Here is a 15,000-nt window from a genome sequence, read left to right on the forward strand (position 1 = left end):
GGAGCCACGGGTCAGATGCACTAACATCCTGCAGCGGTGCTGAACTATAAACGGGTCATTTAAGAGTTTTAAATAGATAAAGATAATCTATTTAAAGATAAATAGTTTGAATAGATGAGCTGCTGTCACTTTATATTCATGTAATAAATGTACGAATGTCATGAGATGATAATCTGCAGGAGGAATAAGAAATTAGAATTGATGTAAAGGTGGTTTCAGACGCCACCCTCCGTCTCCACCTGCTCTCGCTCCTGCTCCTGCTCCTCCTGCTCCATGCTCTGTTCGATCTCACACAGCAGGCTGGACGGGTGCGGCGTGAGGCTGTGGAGGCTGTGCTCCTCCGTCAGCTCCTCCAGCCGCGCGCTCAGCTGCCTGTGGGACATCTGGACCTCCTGCAGCTCCAGCTGACTCTGCCGTAACTGTCAGCAGAACAAGGTACACGGTAAACAGCTGCAACATGTCATTAAACCCAATCATGCAATAACATGTCCTGATATCATAACATCTGAGTGTGAAACCTCTCAGCTCCCAAAACTGACACGGATAATGTTTGGAGGTGTAAACTCGAGGCTTCATGGAGAAATGTGCAACAGATTACAAGCGGTATGTTGTGAAGAGGCAAAGATGCATTCAAATCCCTGTTAAAGGGAAATTATGACTTTTACTAAATTGCACCCTCCAAAGTTTTAAAGGGGGGGCGCAGCTTTAATTGACTTTATTTCCTATTCACCACTTTGCATTGAGAATAATACGGTCAAATGTTCAAACTACAGTCAGGTCAAGATGTTTGGGGTTTTTCAAGGTTGCAAACAGCTGTGTAGGTCATTTCCTCTCAAGCTGTGCAGAGGTAGTTCCTCAAAGGTTTGTGTAACAGCTGTTAGTTTCCCTGCGTGTGTACCTGCAGGTCCTTCTCGTGAGACTGCCTCTCCAACACCAGCTTCCTCTCTCGGAGGTCGTCCACTGAGTTCTGCAGCAGCTCGTTCTCCTCCAGCATGGCGTGCACCCGACGCTCCAGCTCCATCTTCCTCTCCGACAGCATCTTAATCTGACGGGTCAAACAGCACCAGTCAGTCAGTCTGTGGAGGATTGTTGGATGTCCGGGTCGATAGCGGACAGATGGGCAGCTGTGGGTCTGATTAAAGGCTAAATGTGTTGTTTTCCTGAGGAAAGCTGGGCTCTTACAGCAGATTAAAGAACGTGCTGCCCAGCACCAGAGTGCAGGCGTCTGCAGGAATGTCTCGTTGATATGTTACCATCTCCACAAAGCTTCATATCAGCAAACTCATGACCGTGTGTAGCGGCCTGTAACTGTGTGCCCGTGTACCAGCATGAGCTGCTCTCCCCGTGAAGCAAACACCAGCTCCATCCCCCCTGCTTCTGACCTACATCCTGTAACCTACTTCACAGTGAGCTTACGTGTGCATCACTTGTTTTCACCAGATGAGCATCCTCACCGCCAGGTTTCAAAGCCGTTAGTCATCAGCACATGACATCGAGAGGCGAAGCGTTGGGAAAGTGGGAGCTCCCAGACATTGCAGTATCTCAGCTAAATATAGAGCGGCTGCCTCTTCTCCCATTTATAGCGCAGGCTCTGCAGTCTGGGTGTTTTTCTGCCGGCTCTGAAGAGAAGCTCTGGGATCTGAGCTGCTGTTGTGTTTATTCTATCATACGTGACCCGGCTGACAGCACAACACACCTCGCTGCGATTACCACGCGTGATGAGCAATGTTAATGTTTAATATATATAAAGTTTATTTGTATTATTATTATTTATATAATATACATCTATATATTATAATTATTTTTTACATTTAAATTGATTATATTAAGTTGGTTAGTACATTTGAATGTTCCAAATAAATAAATGTCATGCTCCATCTCATGACACATGGATGTGTACATGTGTCATCACTTCTAAATGTTACGAGACATTAAATGTAAAAGGTTAAGTTATTAAAGCATGCAGCATGCAGACGGACGGTGAACACTCACTTCTAGCCCTTGCTGCTCCGACAGAGAGGGAAGGGAGAAGAGGAGAGATGAAGATTACAGAGAGAAACCCCACACCTGTCCCGACGGACGTGAACACACAGCTTTCATTTACGGGTTTCTGTCACTTTCTAAAAGCACGAGAGTTAAAACAGCTTCCACCATCCAGAACACTTTGCACAATAAGAAGACCAGTGTTGTAAAGTAACGAAGTACATTTACTCAAGTACTGTACTTGACCTTTTTATTTCCTGATGCTTCTACTTCTCTACAACTCAGAGCAAAATGTCCAAACAGACGTGAACAGAAACAGAAACACCCCGAGACGACTGTTTCTAAAACGCCCTCCTTAATGATCTAGTTTGAGCTCTGAACAGAACCAGAACCTTTAATAAGCTTCACGTCCCTCGTGGTCACCTCAGCTTCTCGCTGAGCACCAATAACCTCAGACAGAATGATTCATGCAAATGAAAAGCACCTGCTGTGAACGTAGTAAGAAGGAAGCTGCTCACCTCTGCCTGTAGAGTCTCCAGTCGAGTCATGTGCTGGCTGCTGGACACACTCTTCTCCCTGAAGTCGTCCCGGAGTGAATGGACCTGAGTGGACAGCTGCCTCTCCACCTCTGCAGCCTGACGGAGGCAAACATGGAGTTACATATGTCGGCTCTTAACTCTTAAACATACAAGGATAATAATATATAAGAAGAATTCATTTCATTTATATAGTGTTTATAGTGTTTAAAAACATATACATATATATATATAATTATATATATATATATATATATATATTATATATATATATAATATATGTATATATATATATATATATATATACATATATATAATATATATGTATATATATATATATATATAGTATATATATATATATATATATATACATATACCACATATATATATATATATATATATATATATATGTATATGTATATATATATATTACATATCCATATATATATACATATATATATATATACATATATAATATGTATATGTTATATATATATATATACATATACATATATAATTCTATATATATATATAAATATATATATATATAATTATATATATATATGTTTTATCCCTGGTGTTTATATTATTAACTTCAACAACCCATTTGTTGTATTTTAGCAGAAAGGCAGAACTGACTTTAATATCTTTTTATTTATCGCAAGTAATATCGTTATCGCAATATTCAACAACGTTCCTCGTATAGTGTTATAATATGAGAAGAAGAAGAAGAAGGAGAAGAAGAAGAAGAGAAGAAGAAGAAGAAGACAGAATACCGAAGACATCTAGAATAAAGCCGACGGATCAAAGATACGATAGAAGCAGAAGAGATGATAGCAATAAGAAGAAAGAGATCAGCCTCCTCCAGGCTCCTCCTCCTCCTCATATCCTCTCCTCCTCCTACTCCCTATCCGCAGCCGCCTCCTTCCTCTCCTCTACTCCTCATCGCCTCCTCCTCTACTCCTCCTCTCATTCTCCTCCTCCTCCTCCCCTCCTCCCCCTTCTCCTCCTCCTCCTCTCCTCCTCCTCCTCCCTCCGCTCCTCCTCCCTCCTTTCTCCTCCTCCTCCTTCTCCTCCTCCTCCGCTCTCCTTCCCTCCTCCTCCTCCTCCCCCTCTCCCTTCTCCTCCTCCTCCTCCCTCCCTTCTCCTCCTCTCTCCTCCTCCTTCCCTCCTCTCTCCTCCCCTCCTCCTCCTCCTCCTCCTCCTCCTCCTCCTCCTCCTTCTCCTCCTCCTCTCTCCTCCTCCTCCTCCTCCCCCTCCTCCATCCTCCTTCCTCCTCCTCCTCCTCCTCCTCCTCCTCCTCCTCTCCTTCTCCTCCTCCTCCTCCTCCTCCTCCTCTCCTCCTCCTTCTCCTCCTCCTCCTCCTCCTTCTCCTCCTCCTCCTCCTCCTTCCTCCTCCTCCTCCTCCTCCTCCTCCTCCTCTCCTCCTCCTCCTGCCTCCTCCTCCTTCTCCTCCTCCCCTCTTCCTCCTCCTCCTTCCTCCTCCTTCTCCTCCTCCTCCTCCTCCTCCTTCTCCTCCTATCCTTCTCCTCCTCCTCTTCCCTCCTCCTCCTCCTCCCTCCTTCTCCTCCTCTCCTATCCTCCTCTCCTCCTCCTCAATCCTCCTCCTTCTCCATCCTCGTCTCCTTACTCCTCCTCCTCCTCCTCTCCTCCCTTCTCCTCCTTCTCCTCCGCCGCCTCCTCCTTCCTCCTCGCCGCCCCCGCCGCCGCCTCGCCTCCTCCCCCCGCCTCCTCCGCCTCCTTCCGCCGCCTTCGCCTCCTCCGCCCCTCTCCGCTTCCGCCGCTCCGCGCCGCCTTTCCTTCTACGCTTTCCTTCTACTGGTTTGGAATAAACAGCGTCAATACTTTGATTGCAATAGAAACATAACAACCGCATAATGTCAAATATATTTAACATGTCTTTGCAATTATTATTATTATCAATTTTCTTTTATACCCAGTGGTATAAAAAGATTAAAACATTTTGAATTAAAATGAGAAATTGTATGTAAATAACAAACAAAGAAAACAAATGTTGTTAAAGAGTTAAATAAAAAAGCTCTTAAGTCTGTGATGCATGACTAGGATACAAGAGTAAACACACACACAACACACACACACACACACACACACACACACACACTGATGTTCACCATGTACTAATTAACATTCATTTTGTTCCTGTGAATATTTTAAAACATTGTATTTTTGCATTTGAGAGCTGTTCCTCTGAAAGCCCAATTTTACCCAAATGTCACGGCCCTTTTTAAACAACGCGTCCAGCAGCAGAACACACACAGCTGCACGCAGGAAGCTACATCACTGCCATGGCAACTGCAACATCCTTACACACACTCCCCTTCTACCGCTCGGAGGAGACTAAACATATACATATGTGACACACACTGTCAGAAAGGGATCTGCACGCTGAATGCACATCGCACTTCACTGTGGCTTCAACTCTCAGCAGTGTTGAGTTAACATCGTCACTTTATTCTGGTTCACGTCATTAACAATGTGAAGTTCGGCCTGTAGGTGGCACTGCACACTGCTGCCTCTTCACAGAGGGGGAGGCTCAACAGGTGTGTGTGTGAGTGTGTGTGTCACACTGTGAGAGTGTAACCTATAATGCAGCACTGTGGAAGTAACCCTGCAAAAGTTCTAAATGTTCTCCGCACATAATACAAAATAAAAGGAGGTTGTTGTGCAGTCAGCCTCCACGTCTGTCCGTGTGTGGAGAAGGTGTGTATCATCATGCTCTTTAGTCACGTGCAAGTACACACACCTGTAGTACGACTTCAACTTCTTCATTCAAGTAACGTTTTTAAAAAGTTAAAGGGACCTTTTAAAATAAATACATTTGAAATACTTCTTCTTTAAATATATTCATTTAATTATTGCTGTTAGTCAGCGTTGACTAAATATTTAGTAAACAAGCATAGATTTAGTTATGATTAGAATATGTGTTTCATATTTAATCTCATCATCTACCCTACTCATCGTCAGCGTTTTGGTTTATTTTGTAAAAAGAAAACTAAAAGTTTAATGAAATCTTAAGTGAAGAAGTAAAAATGAAACTTAGAAGAACTTTTTATTGCTTTATGTCTCATTTTCATAATTACGCTAATAACTGCATATTATCGTAAATACTCAAAGTACAAGGCGACTAAAAATGGCAACCCATTCTTCAGTTTCGGCAACCAAAGCTGCCAACCTGGCAACCCGTTTAAATATTACTGTCGAGCTCTGCCAGGTGTGAGTGTCTCTGCGACAGCTGCCTGACCCCGTCTCTGTATCTGTCGGCCCACTGGCCCAGTGAGCCGACAGATCCTGTTGACCGCAGACTGCCTGATGTGCAGAGACTCACTTAATCTGCACGTTCCTCAGATCCCACATCAGGAACTATCAGCATGACGGGACAAACAGAGGGAGAATCAGACTGTGATGAAATCCAGAGCAGCAAGATGAGATGAGCAGAGACGCGTTTCTGTTCAGCAGGAAACCAAATGTACTATATTACATAGTACTATAGTATAAAAACTCCATAATCTTATACACACTTTACTTCTGCCACACCGCCTGTCAACGCTCAGCGGACATTACATTATAGTAGAGGAGAGGAGAGTATAGTACAGGACAGGACAGGACAGGAGAGACAGGACAGGACAGGACAGGACAGGACAGGAGAGGACAGGACAGGACAGGAGAGGAGAGGAGAGGAGAGGACAGGACAGGACAGGAGAGGGAGGAGAGGAGAGGACAGGACAGGAGAGGAGAGGAGAGGAGAGGAGAGGACAGGACAGGACAGGACAGGAGAGGAGAGGAGAGGACAGGACAGGAGAGGAGAGGAGAGGACAGGACAGGACAGGAGAGGAGAGAGAGGGAGAGGACAGGACAGGACAGGACAGGAGAGGAGAGGAGAGGACAGGACAGGACAGGAGAGGAGAGCACAGGAGAGGAGAGGAGAGGAGAGGAGAGCACAGGAGAGGGAGAGGAGAGGAGAGGACAGGAGAGGAGAGTAGAGCACAGGAGAGGAGAGGAGAGGAGAGGAGAGCACAGGAGAGGAGAGGAGAGGAGAGGACAGGAGAGAGAGGAGAGCACAGGAGAGGAGAGGAGAGGAGAGGAGGAGCAGAGGAGAGGAGAGGAGAGGAGGAGGAGAGGACAGGAGAGGAGACGATAGACAGGACAGGGACAGGGAGAGGAGAGGAGAGGAGAGGGAGAGGAGAGGAGAGGACAGGATGAGGAGAGGATCAGGAGAGGAGAGGAGAGCACAGGAGAGGAGAGGAGAGGAGGAGCAGAGGAGAGGAGGAGCAGAGAGGAGAGGAGAGGAGACGAGAGGAACAGGACAGGACAGTACAGGAGAGGAGAGGAGAGTAGAGGAGAGGAGAGTACATTAGATTAGAGGACATGAGAGGAGAGGAGAGCACATTATAGTAGAGGAGAGCAAATGGAGATTATATTAGAATAGGAGAGGATATCACAGTAAGGAGAGGATATAGATTACATTATATTATACTATATTACATTACATTACATTACATTATAGTATATACATTATATTAGATTATATTATTATTATATTATATATAGGATATTATATTATATTACATTATATTATATTACATTATATTATATTATATCACATTATATTATATTATATTATATTATATTATATTATATATTATATTAGTCTATTTTTATGTTTTTAAGGCTTATTTACATTTAAAGTATGAAATGCCATTGTGAATCAATATATTTGGTAAATGGACTTGTTCACACACACATTCATAGACTGATGGCAGGGCTGCCAAATCATCTAATCTAACACACACACACACACAAACACACACACACAGAGACGTGCTCAGGTGTTCGGAGCAGCTCTAGTAGACGTCACACGAACACATATGACTGCAGGTGTCCCAAGCTCCTTGAGCACATTCCCATGGTAACAACAGCACATGGAGCTGACCAATTTGCATGTCACATGTTGTCATAGCAACGGGGAGGGGGGGAGACGTGCGATTGGTGGAGCTGCGTCTGGTGGTCTCAATGCTTCTGGTATTTTCCTTGGTCACTTCCACAGAGCGCTGCCTCGTCTTGACTTCTATGGAGGATGGGCAACACCACGTTACATAACACACACCGAGAGGAACGAGCCAATCAGAGCGCAGATCCTGAGAGCAGCCCCCCCTGAAGGCTGCTGGGGAGCAGACGCTCGGTGTGGGGTGGATATGTTGTGCTGACGAGGCCACAGGGCTCCGATCTCACGGGTATTTACTATGTTTGTGATTTAAAAATAAATAAATATTAACATTTTAATAATACACATATGAGGATATCGGTTAAATAATCCCACACACACGTTTCTGGTGCAGATGTTTCCTATTAAAGCCTTGATATGCCGATGATGTGCCGATGATGTGTCGATGGTGTGCCGATGGTGTGTCGATGGTGTGTCCGATGGTGTGCCGATGGTGTGTCGATGGTGTGTCCGATGATGTGCCGATGGTGTGCCGATGGTGTGCCGATGGTGTGTCGATGGTGTGTCGATGGTGTGCCGATGGTGTGTCGATGGTGGACGATGGTGTGCGATGGTGTGCCGATGGTGTGACGATGGTGCGATGGTGGGACGATGGTGTGGCGATGGTGTGCCGATGGTGTGACGATGGTGTGACGATGGGTGCGATGTGTGCGATGGTGTGACGATGGTGTGCCGATGGTGTGCCGATGGTGTGACGATGGTGTGACGATGGTGTGTCGATGGTGTGCCGATGGTGTGCCGATGGTGTGCCTCTACTCTCGTATTTATTCATTTGGCAAAAAGAGACTAAATGCACAATAAACAAAGTTAAAGATGAATCTGGCAGATATTATTATTATTATTATTATTATTTTCTATAAATATCGCAGTATCACCGTTATCGTGAATTATTTTTGCCACGATGAAGTGAAAACCTGATACCGACGTTCTGCTAGTTATGAAACTACTTTATACTCGAACTCAAAAATATTCGGTTTGATGTAAAACTGCATTTTCTGCCATTTTTGCAGGAAAGATTACTTTAACGATTAAAACAAATACTTCCTGGTTTATCCCACTTTGTTTCTGTCGCTTGACTAATAAATGAATCGATTTATCGTTGCAGCTGTAATTTGATCTGAGATGATGATGAGAGAGAAGCGTAGGAAGATCTGAAATAATTATTTTATTGACTTTATGTCTTAGTACAGAGCTTTTTATCAATCCTTATTTAATGTAACAATCTTTTTCTTTTTTGAAGATTTTTCCTTTTATGTTTCTGCTTTACTTATTTTTGATAAACACAATCCTGCACCTCTTTATATTATATATATAAATGTAAATGTGTAAATGGAAAATATCACACTAAACACTTAAACATATCCCATTTTATTATTATTATTACACTATATATCTTTAAATATTTATTGTTGTGTCGTAGTACAATTGTACTTCTTTATTTCTATTAAATTCTTAATTTATTTTTATTCTAACGTGGAGCAACTGAAATGAAACCAAAGTATTTCTGACTTTGATGTGCTGGATGTGAATCTTTGGCTTGAACTTGGCTTCACCTCATTTGTTAAATTATTGTAAATGACAAATCAAAACAAATTGAATTATTTTTCCTCCACAGCCTCAAATAAACAACTTTCAGCAGAATCTGGAGGCTGCTGTCGGTTTAATTAAGTAAATTTGAGCCATAAAACATGCAGTCTGGAGTCAGTGTGTAATGTAATCAGAGTCGACCTGCTGCTTCACTCTGATCCCATCAGGCTGTTCTCACACACACACACACACACACACACACACACACACACACACACACACACACACACACACACACACACACACACACACCTCCCAGGCTCTGCGGCTCGATCAATGGGAACCTATTTATTCTATATTATTATTTTATCCCATTATCGATTCTGCTTATCGGATCCTTTTTGATTCCGGATCAATGTTCTGTGTGGAAAATAAAATCCTTAAAGGGATTTATCTTGAAACACAAATATAAAACCTGATAAAATTATCTGATTTACGCTGTATTTAGTATTTAGGGGCGGTTTGTGCAAGATGTGAGTCTACATTTCAAATATCTAAGTTACCTGCTGTTATTAATTAAGCAGAGTGTGGACCGGCGGTGTTTTGGTTCCTGCCTGAATGCATATGGCGAAGCTATTAACCCGGATTATAGTCTAATCCCCTCAGCGCTGTGTTTCACTGACATCACTTCCTGTACTCAAGGTCGTCCCTCAGCAGATTTAAGGCTCCGTTAAGAAGTGATTCGTAGGTTGTTAGGAAGGAGATGCATTGTGTTATAAATGTAATACTGTGCTGCTTCACTGGTTATATATGGAGGACGAAAACGTATTAATAACTAAATAAATACATGCATACTTCTGAAATAATACTTCTGAAATAAATATAGAAATAAATTCAGAAATAGTTGATAAATAAAATGCATTAGTATTTTCTACATTTCTGCATTTCTATAAATATACATTTACACACATTATTTCGGAATTTCAAAATGTTTACTTATAGAGCTGTGATGATTAGTCGCTCCACACTACTTTGATAATTCACGAACCGTTCGTCTTTGTTTCCAGCCTCAAACATGGAGATTGTTCTGCTTCTCTCTATTTTATATCTTATTCAACTGAATATATTTGGCTTTTGGAGAAAACAAGACATTTAAAGACATCACCTTGGATATTAGAAAATATTCATTAGTTGCGGCTCTTTCTACTTTTATTCATCTATTTATCCACTGAAATATTTACTAATGTGTTTGCTCATTGGTAATGAAACCCTTCACAGTCGTGATGAACACAACATCCTCCCTGTTGGTAGAAATGGTCGCCGCGAGCTGTTTTATCTGATTTATGTGTTTCTGTAAATCCAGAGCTGGATGTGCTTCGTCCTCTGTGTGTTCTCCAGTCACCGCTCTCTGAAATGTGACTCAAAGTAAAATAACAATATAAAACTTAAACATAGGAACATGTGCTTATTCATAACTGTGGACACGGTTTACAGACAAGCAAGAAAGACAAAAGAATGAAACTCAAATATCACAATGTTTTTGACTAAATAACTCTATTGATATTTCCACGACATGTAGGGTTGACTGTTGGTGCTTTCACGAGTTCAGAAACTTACATCAATTTACTGTAATACTATTACAAACCAGTTAAAGACGACACTTATGCCTTATTACAACGTCCACAATCTACGAGGATACTTACAATACACGATATTGATGTAATATCGATATATTGGTCCTAAATAAAATGAGAGAGAAAGAAGGATAAATAAAGATATAAATGAGAGAGAAAGAAGGATAAATAAAGATGTAAATGAGAGAGAAAGAAGGATAAATAAAGATATTAATGAGAGAGAAAGAAGGATAAATAAAGATATTAATGAGAGAGAAAGAAGGATAAATAAAGATATTAATGAGAGAGAAAGAAGGATAAATAAAGATGTAAATGAGAGAGAAAGAAGGATAAATAAAGATATTAATGAGAGAGAAAGAAGGATAAATAAAGATATTAATGAGAGAGAAAGAAGGATAAATAAAGATATTAATGAGAGAGAAAGAAGGATAAATAAAGATATTAATGAGAGAGAAAGAAGGATAAATAAAGATATTAATGAGAGAGAAAGAAGGATAAATAAAGATATTAATGAGAGAGAAAGAAGGATAAATAAAGATGTAAATGAGAGAGAAAGAAGGATAAATAAAGATATTAATGAGAGAGAAAGAAGGATAAATAAAGATATTAATGAGAGAGAAAGAAGGATAAATAAAGATATAAATGAGAGAGAAAGAAGGATAAATAAAGATATTAATGAGAGAGAAAGAAGGATAAATAAAGATGTAAATGAGAGAGAAAGAAGGATAAATAAAGATATTAATGAGAGAGAAAGAAGGATAAATAAAGATATTAATGAGAGAGAAAGAAGGATAAATAAAGATGTAAATGAGAGAGAAAGAAGGAGAAATAAAGATATTAATGAGAGAGAAAGAAGGATAAATAAAGATATTAATGAGAGAGAAAGAAGGATAAATAAAGATATAAATGAGAGAGAAAGAAGGATAAATAAGATATTAATGAGAGAGAAAGAAGGATAAATAAAGATATAAATGAGAGAGAAAGAAGGATAAATAAAGATATAAATGAGAGAGAAAGAAGGATAAATAAAGATGTAAATGAGAGAGAAAGAAGGATAAATAAAGATATTAATGAGAGAGAAAGAAGGATAAATAAAGATGTAAATGAGAGAGAAAGAAGGAGAAATAAAGATATTAATGAGAGAGAAAGAAGGATAAATAAAGATATAAATGAGAGAGAAAGAAGGATAAATAAAGATATTAATGAGAGAGAAAGAAGGATAAATAAAGATATTAATGAGAGAGAAAGAAGGATAAATAAAGATGTAAATGAGAGAGAAAGAAGGATAAATAAAGATATAAATGAGAGAGAAAGAAGGATAAATAAAGATGTAAATGAGAGAGAAAGAAGGATAAATAAAGATGTAAATGAGAGAGAAAGAAGGATAAATAAGATGTAAATGAGAGAGAAAGAAGGATAAATAAAGATGTAAATGAGAGAGAAAGAAGGATAAATAAAGATATAAATGAGAGAGAGAAAGAAGGATAAATAAAGATGTAAATGAGAGAGAAAGAAGGATAAATAAAGATGTAAATGAGAGAGAAAGAAGGATAAATAAAGATATAAATGAGAGAGAAAGAAGGATAAATAAAGATATAAATGAGAGAGAAAGAAGGATAAATAAAGATGTAAATGAGAGAGAAAGAAGGATAAATAAAGATGTAAATGAGAGAGAAAGAAGGATAAATAAAGATGTAAATGAGAGAGAAAGAAGGATAAATAAAGATATAAATGAGAGAGAAAGAAGGATAAATAAAGATGTAAATGAGAGAGAAAGAAGGATAAATAAAGATGTAAATGAGAGAGAAAGAAGGATAAATAAAGATGTAAATGAGAGAGAAAGAAGGATAAATAAAGATATAATGAGAGAGAAAGAAGGATAAATAAAGATGTAAATGAGAGAGAAAGAAGGATAAATAAAGATATAAATGAGAGAGAAAGAAGGATAAATAAAGATGTAAATGAGAGAGAAGAAGGATAAATAAAGATGTAAATGAGAGAGAAAGAAGGATAAATAAAGATGTAAATGAGAGAGAAAGAAGGATAAATAAAGATATTAATGAGAGAGAAAGAAGGATAAATAAAGATATAAATGAGAGAGAAAGAAGGAGAAATAAAGATATTAATGAGAGAGAAAGAAGGATAAATAAAGATATAAATGAGAGAGAAAGAAGGATAAATAAAGATATAAATGAGAGAGAAAGAAGGATAAATAAAGATATAAATGAGAGAGAAAGAAGGATGAAGTGAAAGAAAGAAAGAAATATACAATAAGAGGAAGTGAGCGCTGTGGCTGACCTCATTCATTTTATCACACAGCAGGTCTGCTCCTGTCTGCCCAATTCACTGAATCACGGATCTGGATCGATGCAGTCAATTAAGTCTACATTTCATAAAGACCACAAGATAATATGCTCCCCCCCCCCCCCCCCCCCCCAGAAACACAACACGCCACTTTCAGGGAATATCAGTATAGATTCCCACACCAAGGATTCAATTAAATGAAATGCAGTTTAATTATTCTAAGTGCCTGCTTAGACCCACAGCGACTGACCGGTGCAGAGCAGTCTTTGATTGCATTGTGATGATAGTGTGGGGGGGGGGCAGGATGCAGATTTAATCTGATCAAGCTCTGCAGAGCGGTGGGCTGGGGGTTAGAAGCCTTCTCCTCCCTGAACAGCGTGTGTCTGGCAACAGATGCTATCTTCTCCCAGGAACAACACAGTGAGCGTCTCCATAGACACGACTGCTGACGGGGTTATCGGCGCACCTGTACAGGCTTGTCCACCTTTATATATGCACAGCTCTGGGGCTTCCTGACATGCAGTCTTGGCTGCCTTGCTGATGCTTCTGTTTACAGCCCTTAAGTTGTGATAATGGTCTTACAAGTGTTTATACTGTACATCCTTCTGACAGGCTAGGCATGACGTAATCCTGCTCTTGGAAAGCAAGTTTATCCCTGCGACGTATCTATAGAGAGCTTTAAACCCGGAAATGAGTTAGCATTTCTGCACGAAGTCAACGGGCTGTTTCTGGTTAGATAATGATGTCTGAGGTTTACAACAACTTTAAACAATGTTATACACAAAATAATGACCATTTGTATGTCAATTTCTGACCCCGCATCACCTCGAAATCTTAAAGAAAAGGTCTTTCTCACATGACAACAGCAAAACTATATCAAAACATACATTTAAAAACTCACACAACTCGTGCAGCATAATCTGAGTCCAGCCGTATGCTCACACAGACGTTTCACTGAAACGTTACTGTGTAAAACACTTCCCTATCAACAGTGTCACGCTTGCTCTACACTAGGCAGCGGTAGACCTGTAACTCCTGTGTTCTGCAAAGTGAAATCAGTGGAGTCTGGTGGCTTTGGCGATAGCATTGATAACGACTTCAGTTCCCCGTCAGAAAGGCCTGTCTGTCTACATTTAAACTAATATCGATGTTTTTAGGTGTCTAAAATACGTCCACAGTAGCACGTTGCTTTGCACCCGTGTTGGTATTCATGTACGATCGCCATCTACTGTAGGTGATACACTGACTATCGATACCTCATGCAACCCTAAACATCCAAACCATCCCTTTAAACCAACACCTCTCTTGTATTGTCACATTAAAGATGTGTTGTTACACCCAGGTGAGCACTCTGTATGGATAAAGGCTTTGTTTGCTGTAGCTTAGAGCAGACGGAGGTGTTGCACTGAGCTCCTTCACAGAGATTAGTCAACTGTAGCTCCAAACATCAGCGCTCTCAACTCATTCAATCTGCATCTACTGCCAATCTCAGTTTGTCAGTCTAGCCTCAAGTCCTCGCACCAACCCTGAGAACTGTAATGTGTTCGTATGACTGCATATCTGATATGGGACATTTCCTACTCAGCCTACTCAGTCCAATCTTTCTGAATTATTCAACATAAGCTCCACTTTTATATTGACGAGTTCTCTCCTCTCTCTTCTTCACCTCATTGTGCTGGTTAGCACAATGAGGTGAAGAAGAGGTGAAGAAGAGGTGAAGAAGAGGTGAAGAAGAGGTGCAGAAGAGGTGCAGAAGAGAGAGGAGAGCTGAAAGGAGGTAGATGAGACTTCACATGGCTGAGCATCTTATGTCAGACAGGCCGACTTGAACTGGATGGAGAGGCCCCGAGGGCAGGCGGGGGATACTGCACACACACACACACACACACACACACACACACACACACACACACACACACACACACACACACACACACACACACTGGGTGGAAGGTTGCTTAAAGCAGCATTAAGACCATGTGACACAGTGACT

The 15,000-nt window shown here is 40.6% G+C and overlaps 1 protein-coding gene across 2 annotated transcripts in view; it reads right to left on the reverse strand.

Annotated features, from left to right (window-relative positions):
* The window catches only part of bicdl1 (BICD family like cargo adaptor 1), a 24,988-nt gene that overhangs the window by 5,501 nt on the left and 4,487 nt on the right, over positions 1–15,000 (reverse strand). For both annotated transcript variants that reach the window (XR_003832852.1, XM_029440690.1), the window contains exons 3-6: positions 2,502–2,618; positions 1,993–2,004; positions 899–1,045; positions 240–419 (exon numbers count right to left, since the gene is read on the reverse strand). Coding sequence is in view for 1 of the 2 variants with exons in the window: in XM_029440690.1 (XP_029296550.1) it covers positions 240–419; positions 899–1,045; positions 1,993–2,004; positions 2,502–2,618 (456 nt within the window). In the remaining variant the exon portion in view is untranslated. The remainder of the gene's footprint in view (positions 1–239; positions 420–898; positions 1,046–1,992; positions 2,005–2,501; positions 2,619–15,000) is intronic.

This window comes from Cottoperca gobio, chromosome 9, assembly GCF_900634415.1.
Source record: "Cottoperca gobio chromosome 9, fCotGob3.1, whole genome shotgun sequence".
In the NCBI taxonomy this organism is placed as follows: Eukaryota; Metazoa; Chordata; class Actinopteri; order Perciformes; family Bovichtidae; genus Cottoperca; species Cottoperca gobio.